Source organism: Cavenderia fasciculata (assembly GCF_000203815.1).
Source record: "Cavenderia fasciculata unplaced genomic scaffold Scf_Dfasci-G-p-12c09.r1-3, whole genome shotgun sequence".
Classification (NCBI taxonomy): domain Eukaryota; phylum Evosea; class Eumycetozoa; order Acytosteliales; family Cavenderiaceae; genus Cavenderia; species Cavenderia fasciculata.
In genome coordinates, this window is record NW_004457736.1 from 1,307,841 (window position 1) to 1,323,203 (window position 15,363).

General features: G+C 36.8%; 8 protein-coding genes across 8 annotated transcripts; 5 read left to right on the forward strand and 3 right to left on the reverse strand.

Annotated features, from left to right (window-relative positions):
* Positions 1–76: 76 nt before the first annotated feature.
* On the forward strand, positions 77–1,582 carry DFA_06428 (uncharacterized protein; the record flags this gene model as incomplete). Its single annotated transcript, XM_004362072.1, has 2 exons — positions 77–681; positions 814–1,582. The coding sequence occupies 2 exons, from the start codon at positions 77–79 to the stop codon at positions 1,580–1,582; spliced, it is 1,374 nt and encodes a 457-aa protein (XP_004362129.1).
* A 177-nt stretch (positions 1,583–1,759) lies between these two features.
* On the forward strand, positions 1,760–5,725 carry DFA_06429 (uncharacterized protein; the record flags this gene model as incomplete). Its single annotated transcript, XM_004362073.1, has 4 exons — positions 1,760–3,452; positions 3,610–4,033; positions 4,246–5,635; positions 5,720–5,725. 4 exons carry the CDS (start codon positions 1,760–1,762, stop codon positions 5,723–5,725), a joined length of 3,513 nt encoding a protein of 1,170 aa, XP_004362130.1.
* Positions 5,726–5,966: 241 nt separating this feature from the next.
* DFA_06430 (uncharacterized protein) lies at positions 5,967–7,139 on the forward strand (the record flags this gene model as incomplete). Its single annotated transcript, XM_004362074.1, has 1 exon — positions 5,967–7,139. One exon carries the CDS (start codon positions 5,967–5,969, stop codon positions 7,137–7,139), a length of 1,173 nt encoding a protein of 390 aa, XP_004362131.1.
* Positions 7,140–7,530: 391 nt separating this feature from the next.
* Positions 7,531–9,043, forward strand: DFA_06431 (uncharacterized protein; the record flags this gene model as incomplete). The annotated part of the gene is made up of 2 exons (XM_004362075.1): positions 7,531–7,648; positions 7,788–9,043. 2 exons carry the CDS (start codon positions 7,531–7,533, stop codon positions 9,041–9,043), a joined length of 1,374 nt encoding a protein of 457 aa, XP_004362132.1.
* Positions 9,044–10,043: 1,000 nt separating this feature from the next.
* Positions 10,044–10,943, reverse strand: DFA_06432 (uncharacterized protein; the record flags this gene model as incomplete). The annotated part of the gene is made up of 3 exons (XM_004362076.1): positions 10,044–10,079; positions 10,147–10,307; positions 10,733–10,943. The coding sequence occupies 3 exons, from the start codon at positions 10,941–10,943 to the stop codon at positions 10,044–10,046; spliced, it is 408 nt and encodes a 135-aa protein (XP_004362133.1).
* Positions 10,944–11,206: 263 nt separating this feature from the next.
* Positions 11,207–12,358, reverse strand: DFA_06433 (uncharacterized protein; the record flags this gene model as incomplete). The annotated part of the gene is made up of 3 exons (XM_004362077.1): positions 11,207–11,254; positions 11,283–11,323; positions 11,641–12,358. 3 exons carry the CDS (start codon positions 12,356–12,358, stop codon positions 11,207–11,209), a joined length of 807 nt encoding a protein of 268 aa, XP_004362134.1.
* Positions 12,359–12,895: 537 nt separating this feature from the next.
* DFA_06434 (uncharacterized protein) lies at positions 12,896–13,418 on the forward strand (the record flags this gene model as incomplete). Its single annotated transcript, XM_004362078.1, has 3 exons — positions 12,896–13,000; positions 13,139–13,262; positions 13,336–13,418. The coding sequence occupies 3 exons, from the start codon at positions 12,896–12,898 to the stop codon at positions 13,416–13,418; spliced, it is 312 nt and encodes a 103-aa protein (XP_004362135.1).
* Positions 13,419–13,716: 298 nt separating this feature from the next.
* On the reverse strand, positions 13,717–14,885 carry DFA_06435 (DUF1777 family protein; the record flags this gene model as incomplete). The annotated part of the gene is made up of 3 exons (XM_004362079.1): positions 13,717–13,774; positions 13,857–13,936; positions 14,031–14,885. 3 exons carry the CDS (start codon positions 14,883–14,885, stop codon positions 13,717–13,719), a joined length of 993 nt encoding a protein of 330 aa, XP_004362136.1.
* Positions 14,886–15,363: the final 478 nt, after the last annotated feature.

The following is a 15,363-nucleotide window of genomic DNA, read 5'->3' on the forward strand; positions in this document are numbered from 1 at the left end:
GAACATCACCAGTTGGTATTTTTGCGGATTACAAAACAATAGTTTCAAATGTATACATAGATTGATATCTGTAAGGATGAGAGTAAAAGGTAAAAGAAAAGCAAAGGTATCTCTTGAAAGTCTTGAAAAAGAAGAAGAGTATAGAGAGTTGATGTGCACAGAATGGAAGGCAGGTGAACAGGCTATTGTTGGCGCGGTACTGCCGTGGTATGCACAGACGATCATCCTCGATCATTTATGCGCTGGCGATGAGAAGATTAGTATATTGGTAGCAATGGTGTGTTGGAGGTATAGGAGGTATGTGGCACAAACATACTTTCAAAAATACTACAATCCCTATTTAGCAGTATCGATATCTGATGTAGCACATCATATCTTTAGTCGATACTCTTTGTATCGTGACGTCAAGTCACTGCATCTTGGGTATGCTAGGAACCGTAACTTGTTTTATGGTGTTTTGCCAGACGATGATAATGGCTGCGACGATGAAGACTGGTGTGGCGGATCGGATCTTGACAAGTCAATCCCTGTCAATGTGTTTAAAGAGAGGTTTGGTCAAAAGATAGAGTCATTCTCATTGCAGACGGGACACAGTTATGGTCATGATGGAGACGGTGAAGATCATCAATACAGTGTAGACGACTCCTTTAGAGGTGAAGAATACGTATCTCTCTTGTCAGAGTATATGCCAAAACTCAAACATCTGACACTCCGAGCAGAGACAGAGTCAAAGCGTAGAGTACCAACCCACTATGTCAACATCATCAACGCTATTCCCCTCCACCAACTGACCTCATTAACACTCAAATTAAGGTCGGGCAGGAAAAAGGATACTCATCTCACCCAATCAATTGCCCAACTATTTTCATCAACTTCATCAACTTCATCAAAATTAAAATCAACCCTTGGCATTCAACAACTGACAACACTTGTAATACATTTCCGCCAATCGGATAATCAAATACTCTATCCTTCACTATCCAACTATTTGATGACAACAACTACTCTGACAGACCTGTCTCTTTCAAGTGTCGACCATCATTTTCCAACTCTGTTATTGGGTGCACTTACCCGACCACAATCACCACTCAAGAGATTAGATTTACAACCAGGTGAAAGTTGTGTACATCCCGAACCAATCTATTTTGCTAGTCTTGACTATCTGTCAATCAAAGAGAGAGAATTTAGACTATGTCTCGATCCCAAATCTGACATTAAACGCCTCAGGATAGAGTTCCCCGATTCGATCACCAACCTCTCTCAATATGTAACCCAAAACAAACATTTAATCAGGTTGACAACAGGTAGAGGTTTGGACAACCTAGTATCAAACGAGGGGGGTATGAGCTCGCCATCGATTGCATCACTCACCGTACATGGAATCAATTTCCGCGACAACCAAAAGATTGAAAAACAATTGTTGGATCTATTGTCAAGATTTCCTAGTCTTACCACACTCTGTATTAGAGGGTTTGGGAAATGCCTCGAAATCCTAAAAGACAACAATTTTACAATGACCAAGAAACCAAACAAAGAAACAAGATATTATGTCCCTGTTTATTTATTTAAAAGAAATAAATAAATACATTATTAATAAATCAAATTATACATAGTTGCAACTTGGGGGGGTAATATCAATATTACAAACCATACCACTCTTCAACAACCAGGTTGTATATTTGTTTTTTAAGGTTCATTTTCTTTTTAAGCAAGCATAAATAAATTTATAGATATAAATTAATATAGTATATAGTATAAGATGAGAGTACGTTTAATTACTAGAAGGAGCAAGAATATAAAGTTAGCACAGGAACAAGATGCATCTTTTCTTCTTGCAATGACACCGATCGAAAGTAAAGAGGAAAAAGAGTATAGAGAGTTGATGTGTGCTGAATGGAAGAGTGATGAAATGGTAGCTATATCTGGTACTGTATTACCTTGGTTATTACAGACCCGCATCATCGATCTTGTGTGCCAAAGTACAAAGGTCGAAGTGAGGAAAGATGTAAAGGTCACGAAGCCTTCGAAGAAGAGCGGTCAAAAGGTCGATGCCTTCAAGAACGGCGGTCAAAAGGTCGATACCTTCAAGAACGGTCATGTATTGGTATCATCAGTGTGTTGGAGATACAGGAGATATGTGGCACAGACATACTTTCAAGAGTACAATACTAGCATGTCGATGTATGGTATGTCTCATCACGTGTTTAGTCGATACTCTTTGTATCGTGACATCAAGACATTGGAACTAAAGTATTCAAGAAACGAAGGATTGTTTAACGACAATGACCATGATGATGATGGATACCCTATAAATGGTCGATCCAAACAAGATGACAAGACAATCATGGTAAACGTACCGGCCAACGTATTTAAACAAAGGTTTGGGCAATTGATAGAGTCATTCTCATTGTCAACAGAACACAGTTATGGTCATGACGGTGACTCTGATGACGAACAAGATGATGTGGACGGATCATTTAGTGGATACGAATATGCATCTCTATTGTCACAACATATGCCTCAACTCAAACACCTGACACTTTGTGCTCGGGCAGAATCACGACTCAAAGTACCATCGAGCTATAAATCAATCATCAAGTCAATACCACTCCAACAACTGTCATCATTGACACTTGATATCTCGTGTTATAGGGATATCGATCTGACCGAATCAATCGCCAAATTGTTTTCTGGCCATGGTGCAACCAAATCAATGCAGCAGCCAGCCATATCAATACCAAAACTCAAACTCGATTTGAAATATGTAGACAATCGAATACTGTATCCAGCACTGTCCCAGTATTTGTTGTCAACAACGAGTCTTACTGATTTGTATCTTGGTGGTATCGACAAACACTTTCCACTTTTAGTGGCTGCTCTCACAAGACCAAAATCACCACTCAAGAGATTAGTATTGGATGCCACTCAGATGGATGACTACAGTATTGATCTTGCACCAGTTCACTTTACTCTTGACTATCTTCACATTCAAGGCAGACGATTTTATCTCCCTATCGATCCAACCTCTCAAATCAAACATATCGAAATTCGATACCGTTACCAAATAGGTGATATCGAACAATATATCGACCAGAACAAGCATTTACTCAAATTAACATTTGGAAGAGACCTAGGCAGCCTCTTCCCATTTAGTTATCATCAAGATGATGACAATGACGATGATGATAACGATGAAATGGACGAGTTAGAAGAAGAGAGGAAAAAGGAGGAGAAAAAGGAGAAAAGGGAAGAGAGGAAGAAGGAAATGGAGAAAAATAAGGAGGAGGATAGGAAGATGCTTAGTATTAGATCATCGTCAATCGTGACCCTCTCAATATTGACACTAGGTAGATGCTGTAGAAGGTCAGAAGAACAATTGTTGGGACTATTCTTACAATTCCCACATTTATCAACCCTTAAAACCACTTCATACTTCCCTCAAGAGGAAAGATGTAAACAAATACTACTTAACAAGTTCCCAATATGCACCAAACAATTCAACAAAAAAAGAAACCTAGAGTATTTTGTTTTTAAAAAGCAATAATAATAAATAAACAAAGATAACGAGCAAAATTTCATGTTTCAAGTCAATACCAATACACCAACTAGTATCATTGACACTTGATATAACTAAATGCACAAAGAAACTTATGGAAACTTTTACCACATTGTTGTTTTCTGGTGCTTCATCAGTAATATTATCAAAACTCAAACTCGATCTAAAAGAAGCAGACAATCGAATACTCTATCCAGCACTATCACAGTATCTGTTGACAACAACCACTCTCACCGTCCTGTATCTCGGTAGTATCGACCAACACTTTCCATTGTTATACAGTGCTCTAACTCGACCACAATCACCACTCAAGAGATTAGCATTGGATGCCTATTTCGGACCAGAAAATCCCAGTATCAAGCTAGCACCAGCTCACCTATGTCTTGACTATCTGTCCGTTAAAGGCATAGGATTTACCTTCCATCTTAATCCCATCACCTCTGCCATCAATCATCTAACAACTCTTAAACTCAGTACGTCAGTCTTTTTTGGCTACCAAAGAGAACAACATGAAAGAAAATGTTTACAAATACTGCATGACAGGTTTCCAATATACACTAAACAATACAAGAGTGGAGAATCTATTTATATTTTAAAAAGAACTAAATAAATGCAGAAAAAATTAAATTTTAAATCATGTGTCGTTTATAAATTGAAATAGAGCTATATCTCTATTTATCTTTTATCAGATCAAAGATGAAGAATAGTACAAACTCGCACTTACAAGTAAATCATTCATTTGATCAACTTGGTATAAACGAAAAAGAAGAGGAAGAGCATAGAAAGATGATATGCGCAGATTGGAGGAGTGATGATATGGTAGCTTTGGCTGGTTCAGTATTACCATGGTATGTGCAGACGATTGTACTCGATCATGTATGCAATGTAGACTCTGTGAAGAATAAGAAGAGTATTAGTATATTGGTATCATCAGTGTGTTGGAGATACAGGAGGTATGTGGCACATACATACTATCAAGAGTACAAATCATCAAGCATGTCGATATCTGATATGTCTCATCATATCTTTAGTCGATACTCTTTGTATCGTGATATCAAAACGCTCGCGATAGAGTATTCGAGGAATCAAAGCTTGTTTGACTGTGACCAAGAACACATGTCAACGCTGGTCCCAATCAAAATTTTAAAAGAGCGGTTTGGGTTAATGATAGAGTCATTATCAATGTTTACAGCACACAGTTATGGTAATAGTAAAGATACTGATGATAAACAAGATGATGTAGATGAATCATTTAGATCTGATGAATATGCATCACTCTTGAAGCACTATATGCCAAAACTGAAACATTTAACTCTACGTGCTTCTATAGAGTCAAAACTCAATCTTCCAACCACCTATCAATCAATCATCGAGTCAATACCAATACATCAACTAGTATCATTGACATTAGAGATTACATGCAAGTTTAATAAGGAATTAACCAAATCAATCGGTGAACGATTGTTTTCTGAACAAACAACAATATCAACACTCAAACTAAATCTAAAAGAACCAAACAATCAAATACTCTATCCTTTACTATCACAGTATCTTTTGGTAACTACGACTCTTACTGACCTGTCAATCTCTGGAATCGATGACATTCACTTTCCACTTTTATTTGGTGCTCTCACACAATCTTCACTCAAAAGATTAGAGTTGATTGCCGTTCCTGTGGTAGACTATTGTCAAAATCTTGCACCAGCATTCTTTAGTCTTGACTATCTGTCCATTCAATGTAGAGGTACATTTACACTCCATCTCGATCCCAACTCTTCCATTAAGCATCTCAATATTGATGGTCCCACCAAAATCAGTAACTTTTCTCAATATATGACACAAAACAAACATTTGGTTGAATTGAGAACGAGCAAAGGTCTTGATTCCCTCGTATCTTCCAAAGAGCAAGATTGTTTAATTAAATCGTCATCTGTCAAGTCGCTCACTATCCTTGATGCCAATTTGACAAGTCAAAGGGCCGAGAAACAGGTATTGGACCTATTGACCCAATTCCCTAATCTTACCACTCTCAATATCCAACCCACTAGAAAACTATACCCACTAGCTTACCAAAAACAAGTAAACATATGCCTACAATTACTGCAAGACAAGTTTACAATGACCAAAATAATGGGTTTCATGTCCCTTTATATTTTTAAAAAGAAATAATAAATGATCCAAAATTGTACAATATCCACACTCTGTCTAGGACTGACACTCAGGATATAAGATTAATCATCTTTTGGCGCCAAAAGACTTATCAATCTGGATCTTGCCATAGTATCGGTTTTCAATTTTTAAAAGAGCGGGAAAGCTGAAAACCTATATCAAGATATATTATTGTAGTTCAACAATGACCTTGTATTTATAACATATATATAAAGAAAAGATAGTATAGTCATAGTATAAAATGATAGTTAAAGGACCTTATAAAAGAAAAGCAAAAGTACAACTTAAAAGACTTACAATCAATGAAGCTTACAGACAACTTATGTGTACAGATTGGAAGAAAGGTGAAATGAAAGCTTTCACTGGTTCTGTATTACCTTGGTACGTGCAGACTATCATCCTCAAGGATGTATGCACAGACGATGAAAAGAGTTGTATATTGGTATCAATGGTGTGTTGGAGATACAGGAGGTATGTGGTTGAGACATACTTTCAAGAGTACAACCCTTGTATCGCATTATCAATCTCTGATTTGGCAAATCACGTGTTTAGTCGATACTCTTTGTATCGTGACGTCAAGTCACTACATCTCGGGTATGGAAGGAACCAGAACTTGTTTTATGGTAAAATAGAGTTCCCGAGGTGGCAGGACTCGGATGATGAAGGCTTGTGTGGACTATCCGATCAAGACAAGTCAGTCCCAATCGAGGTGTTTAAAGAGAGGTTTGGTCAAATGATAGAGTCATTTACATTGTCAACATTCCACAATTATGGGCATGATGGAGACGGTGAAGATGAACAAGAGAGTTTGGACGCATCTTTTAGAGGTGAAGAATATGGATCACTTTTGTTAGGGTATATGCCTCAACTCAAGCATCTGAAACTCCAAGCTGATGTTGGACAGTTGCTAAATTTACCAGCCAACTATAAGAACATAATAGAGTCTATACCAATACACCAACTAGAGTCGTTGACACTGGAGCTTGACAGACCCACAACCTCACAAATCCGATTAATGGATAAACTATTTTCAAATGTACCCCAACTCCAACTCAAAACACTCAAACTTGTTCTACAAGAAACACCAGACAATTTCATACTATATCATACATTATCCAAATATCTGATGGTAACAACTACTCTCACTTACCTAACCCTTACCAAAATTGATGATCACTTTCCATTGTTATTTGGTGCTTTTAAAAGACACCAATCACCATTAAAGAGATTATATTTGGAAGGTGGTAGAGAAAAATACACTCAACAAAAGGTACCAGTCTACTTTTGCCTTGATTTTATTTGTCTATTTCATGGGGAAATGGGTTCCAACTCCATCTCGTCCCCACATCTTCCATCAAGCAACTCAGGTTACACTCTTCTAGTTCAATCACCAACCTCTCTCAATATTTGGTAGAAAACAAAAATTTAATCGAATTGGCAGTTGGTAATAGCCATATATCCAAGGGTATTGGATCGTCATCGGTCAAGTCGCTCACCATGAATGGATTTTCCAAAGATCAAAAGACCGAGAAACGATTGTTGCGATTATCGATGCAATTCCCAAATCTAACAACTTTGACAATCAATCCATCATGGGTCCAAAACGAACAACTGGTCGACCAATACCAACAAATACTACAGGACAAGTATACAATGACAAAAAAAATGGGGGGATATGTTTTTGAGAAGAAATAAAGAAGTATGCTCTGACCAAATTTTATGCTTTTAAAAAATCATCTGACCCAAAGCTTGTTGTTATTGTTTCATATCATCTTTGTACAGATAAATAACTATACTAAAAGAAGATGATGTACATGGAAAAAGAGGAAGAGTGTAGAGAGTTGATGTGTGCTGAATGGAAGAGTGATGAGATGATAGCTATCACTGGCGCAGTAGTATGTGCAGACCATCATTCTCAAACATGTATGTACAGTCGACTTGGACTTGGAAGCAGACTTGAAAAAGAAGAGTCTTATATTGGTGTCATCAGTGTGTTGGAGATACAGGAGGTATGTGGTACAGACATATTTTCAAGAGTACAAATCATCAAACATGTCGGTAGATATGTCTCATCATGTGTTTAGTCGATACTCTTTGTATCGTGATATCAAGACATTGGATCTAAAGTATGATAAGAGTAGAAGCTTGTTTGACAATAGACAAGATCCATTAGATGAATCAAGACGTCGCGTACCTCGCGACGTGTTTAAAGAACGGTTTGGGTTAATGATAGAGTCATTCTCATTGACTACAAAACACGGCTATAATTTTAATAACTTTACAGAGAATTCGAATGGTGATAAAGATGATGATGATAAAGATCAACATTTTTGCATCCTCAAAGAATATGCATCACTTTTCGAGCACATGCCAAAACTCAAACATTTAACTCTATTGACAGTGCCATATTTAAGGACCATTAATCCATCCGCCTATGCATCAATCATCGAGTCGATCCCAATTCGTCAACTAAAGTCTTTGACACTCGATATTGCCTGTAATGGAGACACGGCCAATTGCAAGAGAATAACAGAATCTATTGCAAAACAGTTGATATCAACAGTCGGACATACAGCAATATCAACACTCAAACTCAATCTAATAGATCCAGACAACAAAATACTCTATCCTTCACTCTCAGAATATCTATTAAAAGAAAAGGCAAAGACACTCACCGATCTATCCATCCACGGTATCGACGATCACTTTCCATTGTTATTGGGTGCCCTAACAAAAAGAAAATCTTCACTCAGAAGACTAGAGTTGCGAGGTAAAGACCGCTATGGTGTAGATGGGCTTGCATCAGCCTATTTGCACCTTGATTGTCTGTCCATAAAAGGGAGAGGAGAGTTTAACATCAAACTTGATTCTACCTCTAAAATCAAACATCTCAAGATCCGAGACATCAGTAAAATCCAAAACCTGGCCAGGTATGTGACCAAAAACAAACATTTACTCAAATTGACCATACTCCAAAGCATCCCAAACGAGATAAACAAGAGAAAGAGAGGTACAATCCCCCACCATGCACTTCCTTATTTGGTATCTGAGGGTATAGGGTCGTCATCAGTCGAGTTTGTCACCCTCGATTTTGTCAATCTAGCCAGTCAAGAGCGCCAAAAACAATTGTTGGACCTGTTGACACGAACATTCCCAAATCTAAAGACTCTCTGCTTCTATGCACCAGAGTATCAACAAGAAGAAGATCAAAAACTAGTAAACAAATGCTTACAAATACTCCAAGAAGCATTTACAATGACAATTAAACCAAAAAAAAACAGACTCATGAAGTTAGATTATGTTTTTGAAAAGAAATAAATATATACATTTATTTCTGCAAAGAGTAGGTTTCTACTCTAGATCTATTAAACTCACAATCAAAAAAATTGGGACAAATATCACAATCCTGATTATATTTATTTATATTTAACTTGATCAATCAAATTTGAAAGATGGCGATCAGTGGGATCCTTTGGCCTTCTTGTGAGGAAGAGCAGGGGTCTCGTCGAGTGGCATTTCTAGAACAAACTGGGTAACATTTTTATGTTGGTAGGTTTGTTCAGAGCTAAAAGAGTAAAAGTGGTCTGGTGGGACCACAAAATAAAGATCTATTGTAGTGAAGCCTCCACCATCGATGAGTTTTGAGAAATCATCTTGGTTGGTCGGGTGTTCTTTGGAGATGGTCATTTGGAAAAAAATGCTGTGTGACTAGGCGAGGCCTTCTTGATGAGCGAATCAATGCAAGAAAACGTGGGGGATGATGGAATCGAATAGTCATCGAATTGAATTTGATCCAAAGCATTAAACGTTCTCTGCATCAATGGGCCAAAACAAGTTTGATTTGTTAAGTCAAGAGTATTAATTGTCCACTACGTCTAAATTAAGTGGAAAAGAAAGGGAAAGTGGGCGTGTGGCGAAAGAATTGCCCTCACAAATCTTTAGATGAGAGATCTTTTCAAAAAAAACTCCGCCAACAGTGCCTTTTAATGGTACCACACCTTGAATAAAAGAACAAACCGCATCCCTGTCCTGTCTAATAAGTTTTTTTGTAACTAGATCAGCGATGTAGCTGGAGCCAAACTCGATGGTTGTGTTGGTAAAATCATTAGAATAGGTGTGGAGGATTTTATGTGAGATGGACAACGACGCCGATGACTCTCCAATAAACTGTGTCACTAAGCCAAGATTGCACACTGAAATAGCATCATCAAGCTCTTTCTTGTTTGCCAAACCAGTGAAAACATAGCGTGGTATACCACCCCAATGTCTATAGTTTGGTCTATCGATGAGGGATCCATTGTCTTGTAGACGGTTTTTTTCAAGCAATCCAGTACTTTTTATTGGTCAAGTCAGACTATTATTTTAATAAAAAGGTTAGTTTGTAGTTTGGTGGAAAACATGGGCTATATAAATATAAATACCTTTAAGTACTCTTTGTATTTATCTGGGTTGGGAGAAGAAACCATGAGACCACTTGCTTTGAATTTTGCTTGTGATTCAAAGTTTACGGAATCAATTAGATATATAGTTTTGGGATCCATGAGAATTGAATCCAATTTACCAAGATTTGCATACTTTGAAACTCGTCTTGATTTCAAAGTCTCATCATATTCAAAAAGAAGAATATGGCTATTGTGAATCGAGTGAAACACAAGAGTTCGAGTTGTTGACTTGGCATATACAAATAACAAATAGATTAGCATGAACCTCTTTCCAATGCCGGGGTTCCCTGTGATGAGCACTGGGAACTGTTCGCTGGGTAGTAATAACTCCTTCATTTTGACGTAGCTCTCCCTGATGAAGATCGGCGTCTCAACCTTGAGATTTTGCATCAACTCATAAGACCAACCAGTTGGTAGTTCAAATATACTATTGCGCAGTGGCTCCGAGAGACTAAAAAATTGGTCGAATGGATAGACAATCTCTAGAGGATTTACAAAAAAAATATATATATTAGTAAATGAGAGATTGTTTTGTTTGTCTTATTCTTCTTCTTCTTCTTCTTACCTTGTTGGATGGGTTGATGTTGGCTATGTTGAATAATTGAAAGACATCTGCCACCTGATATACCAAGCAATTTCAATTGTGCTAGTGATGCACTTTTAGTGTTCAAAAGATCTAATCTCTCGTTTACTATTGCTTGATAATCACTATCATTTTGATCAGATAAACCTAATTTAACAAGAAGTTCTTTTGTTGAATCAGATATTGTTGTCATGTTTGTTGAAATCAAAAGAGAAGAGCAACTAGTTAGTTGTACACAACAAATTTTACAAAAGCGTATGCAAAAGTTGAATGATATTGCAACAATTTTTAATGAATTAAATAATTTAATTATTAATTATACAATTCAAAGAATAATAATACAATACAATAATTTACTGGTTTTATGATTCCCTCCTCAATGGATTAACATCTTTTAAATCATAATAATGCCATTATAAAGAAATAATTATTTGACAAAATGGATTAAATCATTTTTTAAGGTTTTGATTTGCTATTTTGTTTATCTCGTCTTGTTTGACCTTTCTTTATTTACTTATCAAGCATTTCATACAATGTTAGATAAATGGAAAGAGGGACGAACCCAGAATACAACTTTTTAATAAAACTACCACTACGCCACAACTCTTTGAGGATGCCCAGCGGAGAGAGGGCCAGTTTGGCCTGGACGGGGTCCGAGAGGTCTAATATATTTTGGAGCTGTGTGCGGTAGGAGATTAAAAATACAGGGGCCATGACGGTGGTGTAGATGAGCGTGCGACCCACAGGGTTGGCGAGGATATAGTTGGCGTAGCGCCAGAGTTTGGATTGCGTGTTGCGTATGTATTGGTGGTAGGAGATTTGTTGCAGTTGTTTGATGGCGCCGTCGACGAGCATGCCGGCAATCGACATGCCCGCATACACCGACATACCGCGCCACAGCCCTGTAAAACCGTTGCGTGTAATGACATGACGTGCCACATCGAAAAAGCCCTTGTAGTGGCGATCGACCATATAAATGTTGGCGCACATTTCGGCGGGGTACTCGACCACGCACTGACACGCAAATGCAGCGTATTTGTAGACCGATGGTGGAACGAGTGCGTGTATGCGACGCTGTAACTCGCCTGCTAACTGGTCCGAAATAAATACAGAGGCGATACCAACCAATGTACCTCTAAAGAGTCCGCGACGCAATCCGTATGTGCGACGCGCTTCACTGGCCACACGCCAACCCGTGCGGTAGTGTCCCCCAGCCGTCATGCTCTGACACACCACCGACACCATCTTGAAAGGTGACGATACGAGCTGCGAGCACATCGCAACCACCAACTCGACCACACGTAACAACTCTTCACGCACTTCGCCGTCTGTCTCGTGGAATGTACCACCTTCGTCAAACGAGTATGTATCGTATAGCTCGCGCATACGATCATCTGACAATATCTTGTTGGCACGATTAATCTCGACAAACTTGGTCTGATCTGCTGCCGACGGCTTCTTGTCGGGATGGTATCGCTTTGCGAGCATTCTATACTGTTTCTTGATCTCTTCCTTTGTTGCTGATGGTGTCACTCCCAAGATCTCGTACAAACCATCGCCTGCACTCATCAGCTCTTTCATCTCTTCTTGTGTTGGTCTTGTTGACATTATATTATATGTATGTGATAGATTCTCGCGATCTATACTACTAACTACTAACTATACTATATAATATATATCTAATTACAAAATACAAAGATACTGATGAAACGATGCAAACACAAAATTAAACATCGGTGTATTCTTGTCAAAAACGACCTCCTGAAAAATTTTACTGATTTAAAACCGAATCAGGTTAATTACTTATTTATTTAATTTAAATCAAATCAAAAAGATGGTCTATTGATTATTATTAGGTTAAAACAGAACTTCAAATCATTGACAATGATATAGATTGATATATCTGATCAAAAAAATAGGAATGATTATTTTCGCACATGTAACACAGTTGTGTGTTTGTTCACAAAGTGATTGTTGTTGCACCGTCATCATACAATTGTATTTATTATTATTTATTTTAATCCCAAGTATCCAAGAGATATTTCTTCCTCCTATTCTATCCATGGATAGTAAATTTATTCCAAAAAGATATTAATCTTTTTTGTTAATTAATTATTTTTCTGTAGTTTTTTTAAATTTTAAGAAATGGGATCAAGATGGAAATCAATATCTACACCTTCAAAACAACCAAAGATTATCAAGATTGATAAAGTTGATGAAATATTAGAAGCTATTTCCTCTCTTAAAAAAGTACCTCGCCGTCCGTTTAAAAGATATATAATTTTAATCGTAGTCTCTGTCCTTTTTGTAGCAACCTTGCACCAATACAACTTCCACAATTCCAAGTTGAAGCAATCATTGATCAATTTACACTTAAAACAATTTCAGCCCAGCAACGTTACAAAGATTGATATTAAAAATTCAATCATTGATATTCTCGAACAAAAAGGAAACCAACATAACCAATTCCAAGTTGGTATAAAATCCTATCTTTATCTCCACCGTTACATAGGTATGTGTGCAAATATTGATCGCATTATAACAAGATCTAAATCTCTCTTAACAAATAATAATCCATCATATAGAGCATGCCAGTTGGATGAGTGGAATATTCAAAAACATAACCTTTGCCCTACGAGAATGGATATTTGACTATGAAAGTCTATAAAATTTACAGACATTTGAAAGAATAGATGGTTTGCCAGGATTAGAGGATTACCAACCAGATTCTAATTGGAAGAGAATGCAAAAAATGTTTTTCACAGGTGGAGACCTGAAATAATTATAATTATAATACCTACCAATTATTAATTGTATATATATATACACCTTGAGAGAGAATAATAAATAAAAAATGTATAGACCAAAAAAAATATTACAATCTTGAAACATTGAACCAAGTACCATTGATCAACACGTTGGAATGGAATATAACTATTTATTCCAAAAAAGAAAAGAAATTTAAATTAATGGTGACCATGATGATGAGGAGGAGGAGGAAGTTGACCAGCTGGAACCTTTTTACTGTAAATTAAAAAAATTAAATAATATTAGTATTAGTATGTTTGTGGGATGGCTCGATTATGATTGCTTTTGTTTAACTTACACCTTGTTCATAAATTGTTTAAATTGTCTATTAAATCTAACTGTCATTCCACCTTGACTATTTCCTTCAACTTTTTTTCCCTAGATTAATTTATAAATAAATAAATAAATAAATTAATTAATGATTTGATTTCCGTACGTAATGACATTCTTTTCTTTTCTTTCTTTTACATACTTTAGTAGTTGAGAATACAACTGGTATTCCCAATGCTCTCATCATTTCTTCTTCTTCTGGATCTAGTCCAGATTCAACTGGTTCACCACCTTCATCGATAGCATTATTATTATTATTGATATTTTGATCATCTTTTGATGAGCGATGACTACTATCCTTTTTAGATGATGATGATGATGTGGATGTCGATGATTTTCTAGAACCATCAGATGTCTTTTCTCTTTTTCTATCTCTGTCTCTGTCTCTATCTCTCTCTCCTCCTCCTGATCGATCACCTCTGTCTCCACTTCTACTCCTACTACGTTTTCTTTCTTTTTCTCTGTCTCTGTCTCCTCCACGGTCACGGTCTCTACGAGACTCTCTGTCTCCTCCCGATCTATCACCTCTGTCTCTATCTCTATCTCTATCTCCTCTATTGTTATCTCTATCACGGTCACCACGATGATGATTGTCTCTATCTCCTCCTCCTCCTGATGATCGGTCATCTCTATGATCTCTTCGGTCTGATCTATGATCTCTATCTCTATCTCTATCTCTATTGTCTATTCTATCTTTGTTGTTGTCTCTTCCACCACCACCACTGCGATTGTCACGTCTATCATTGTTGCCATGATGATTGTTGTCTCCTCCTCTTCCATGGTCATCTCGTTGACGATTATTGTAATCTCCTCTTCCACCACTTCCTCCACCATCTCTTGAAGAATATTCTCTCTTTTGTTGTTGATAAGATGATGACGGCGACGATGTTGAAGATGGTTGTTGTTGTTGTTTATATTTATCTTTCAAATTGAGAAAGTCTTGGTCATAACCTCCTTCCTCTCCAGCTTCTATTTCTCCCTCATCATTAATATCCATATTTGAGGGGTGTTTATGTGTATGTATGTATGTATATAAATATATATATATGATGTACAATCAATCTTTGAAAATTGAATAATAATATTATTTTAATGATGAAAAAAGAAAGCTACTCTTTATTAATTTCAACACAGACCACTGATTGTCTACTTAAAACTAATTAAAACATAAAAATTTAACCCTATAATAAGGAATCCAAGATTAATTAATTAATCAACAAGAATAACAACCAAAAAAAAGATAAAAAGATTTAAGTCTTTATCCTACCGGATTCTAAAGTACTTTACTTGTGTCATACATAACATAATCAGAAAGAAAGAAGTTTTCTTTGTTTGTTGATAATCTGATCATGATCATGATCTTGATCACGATCAACACCACACCATCACCAGTGATGTTATCACGAATGAAAGAGGGGGGTTCATTGAATTGTACTTTGAGTAGTAGTACAACAACATCACAGAAAAATTGATCA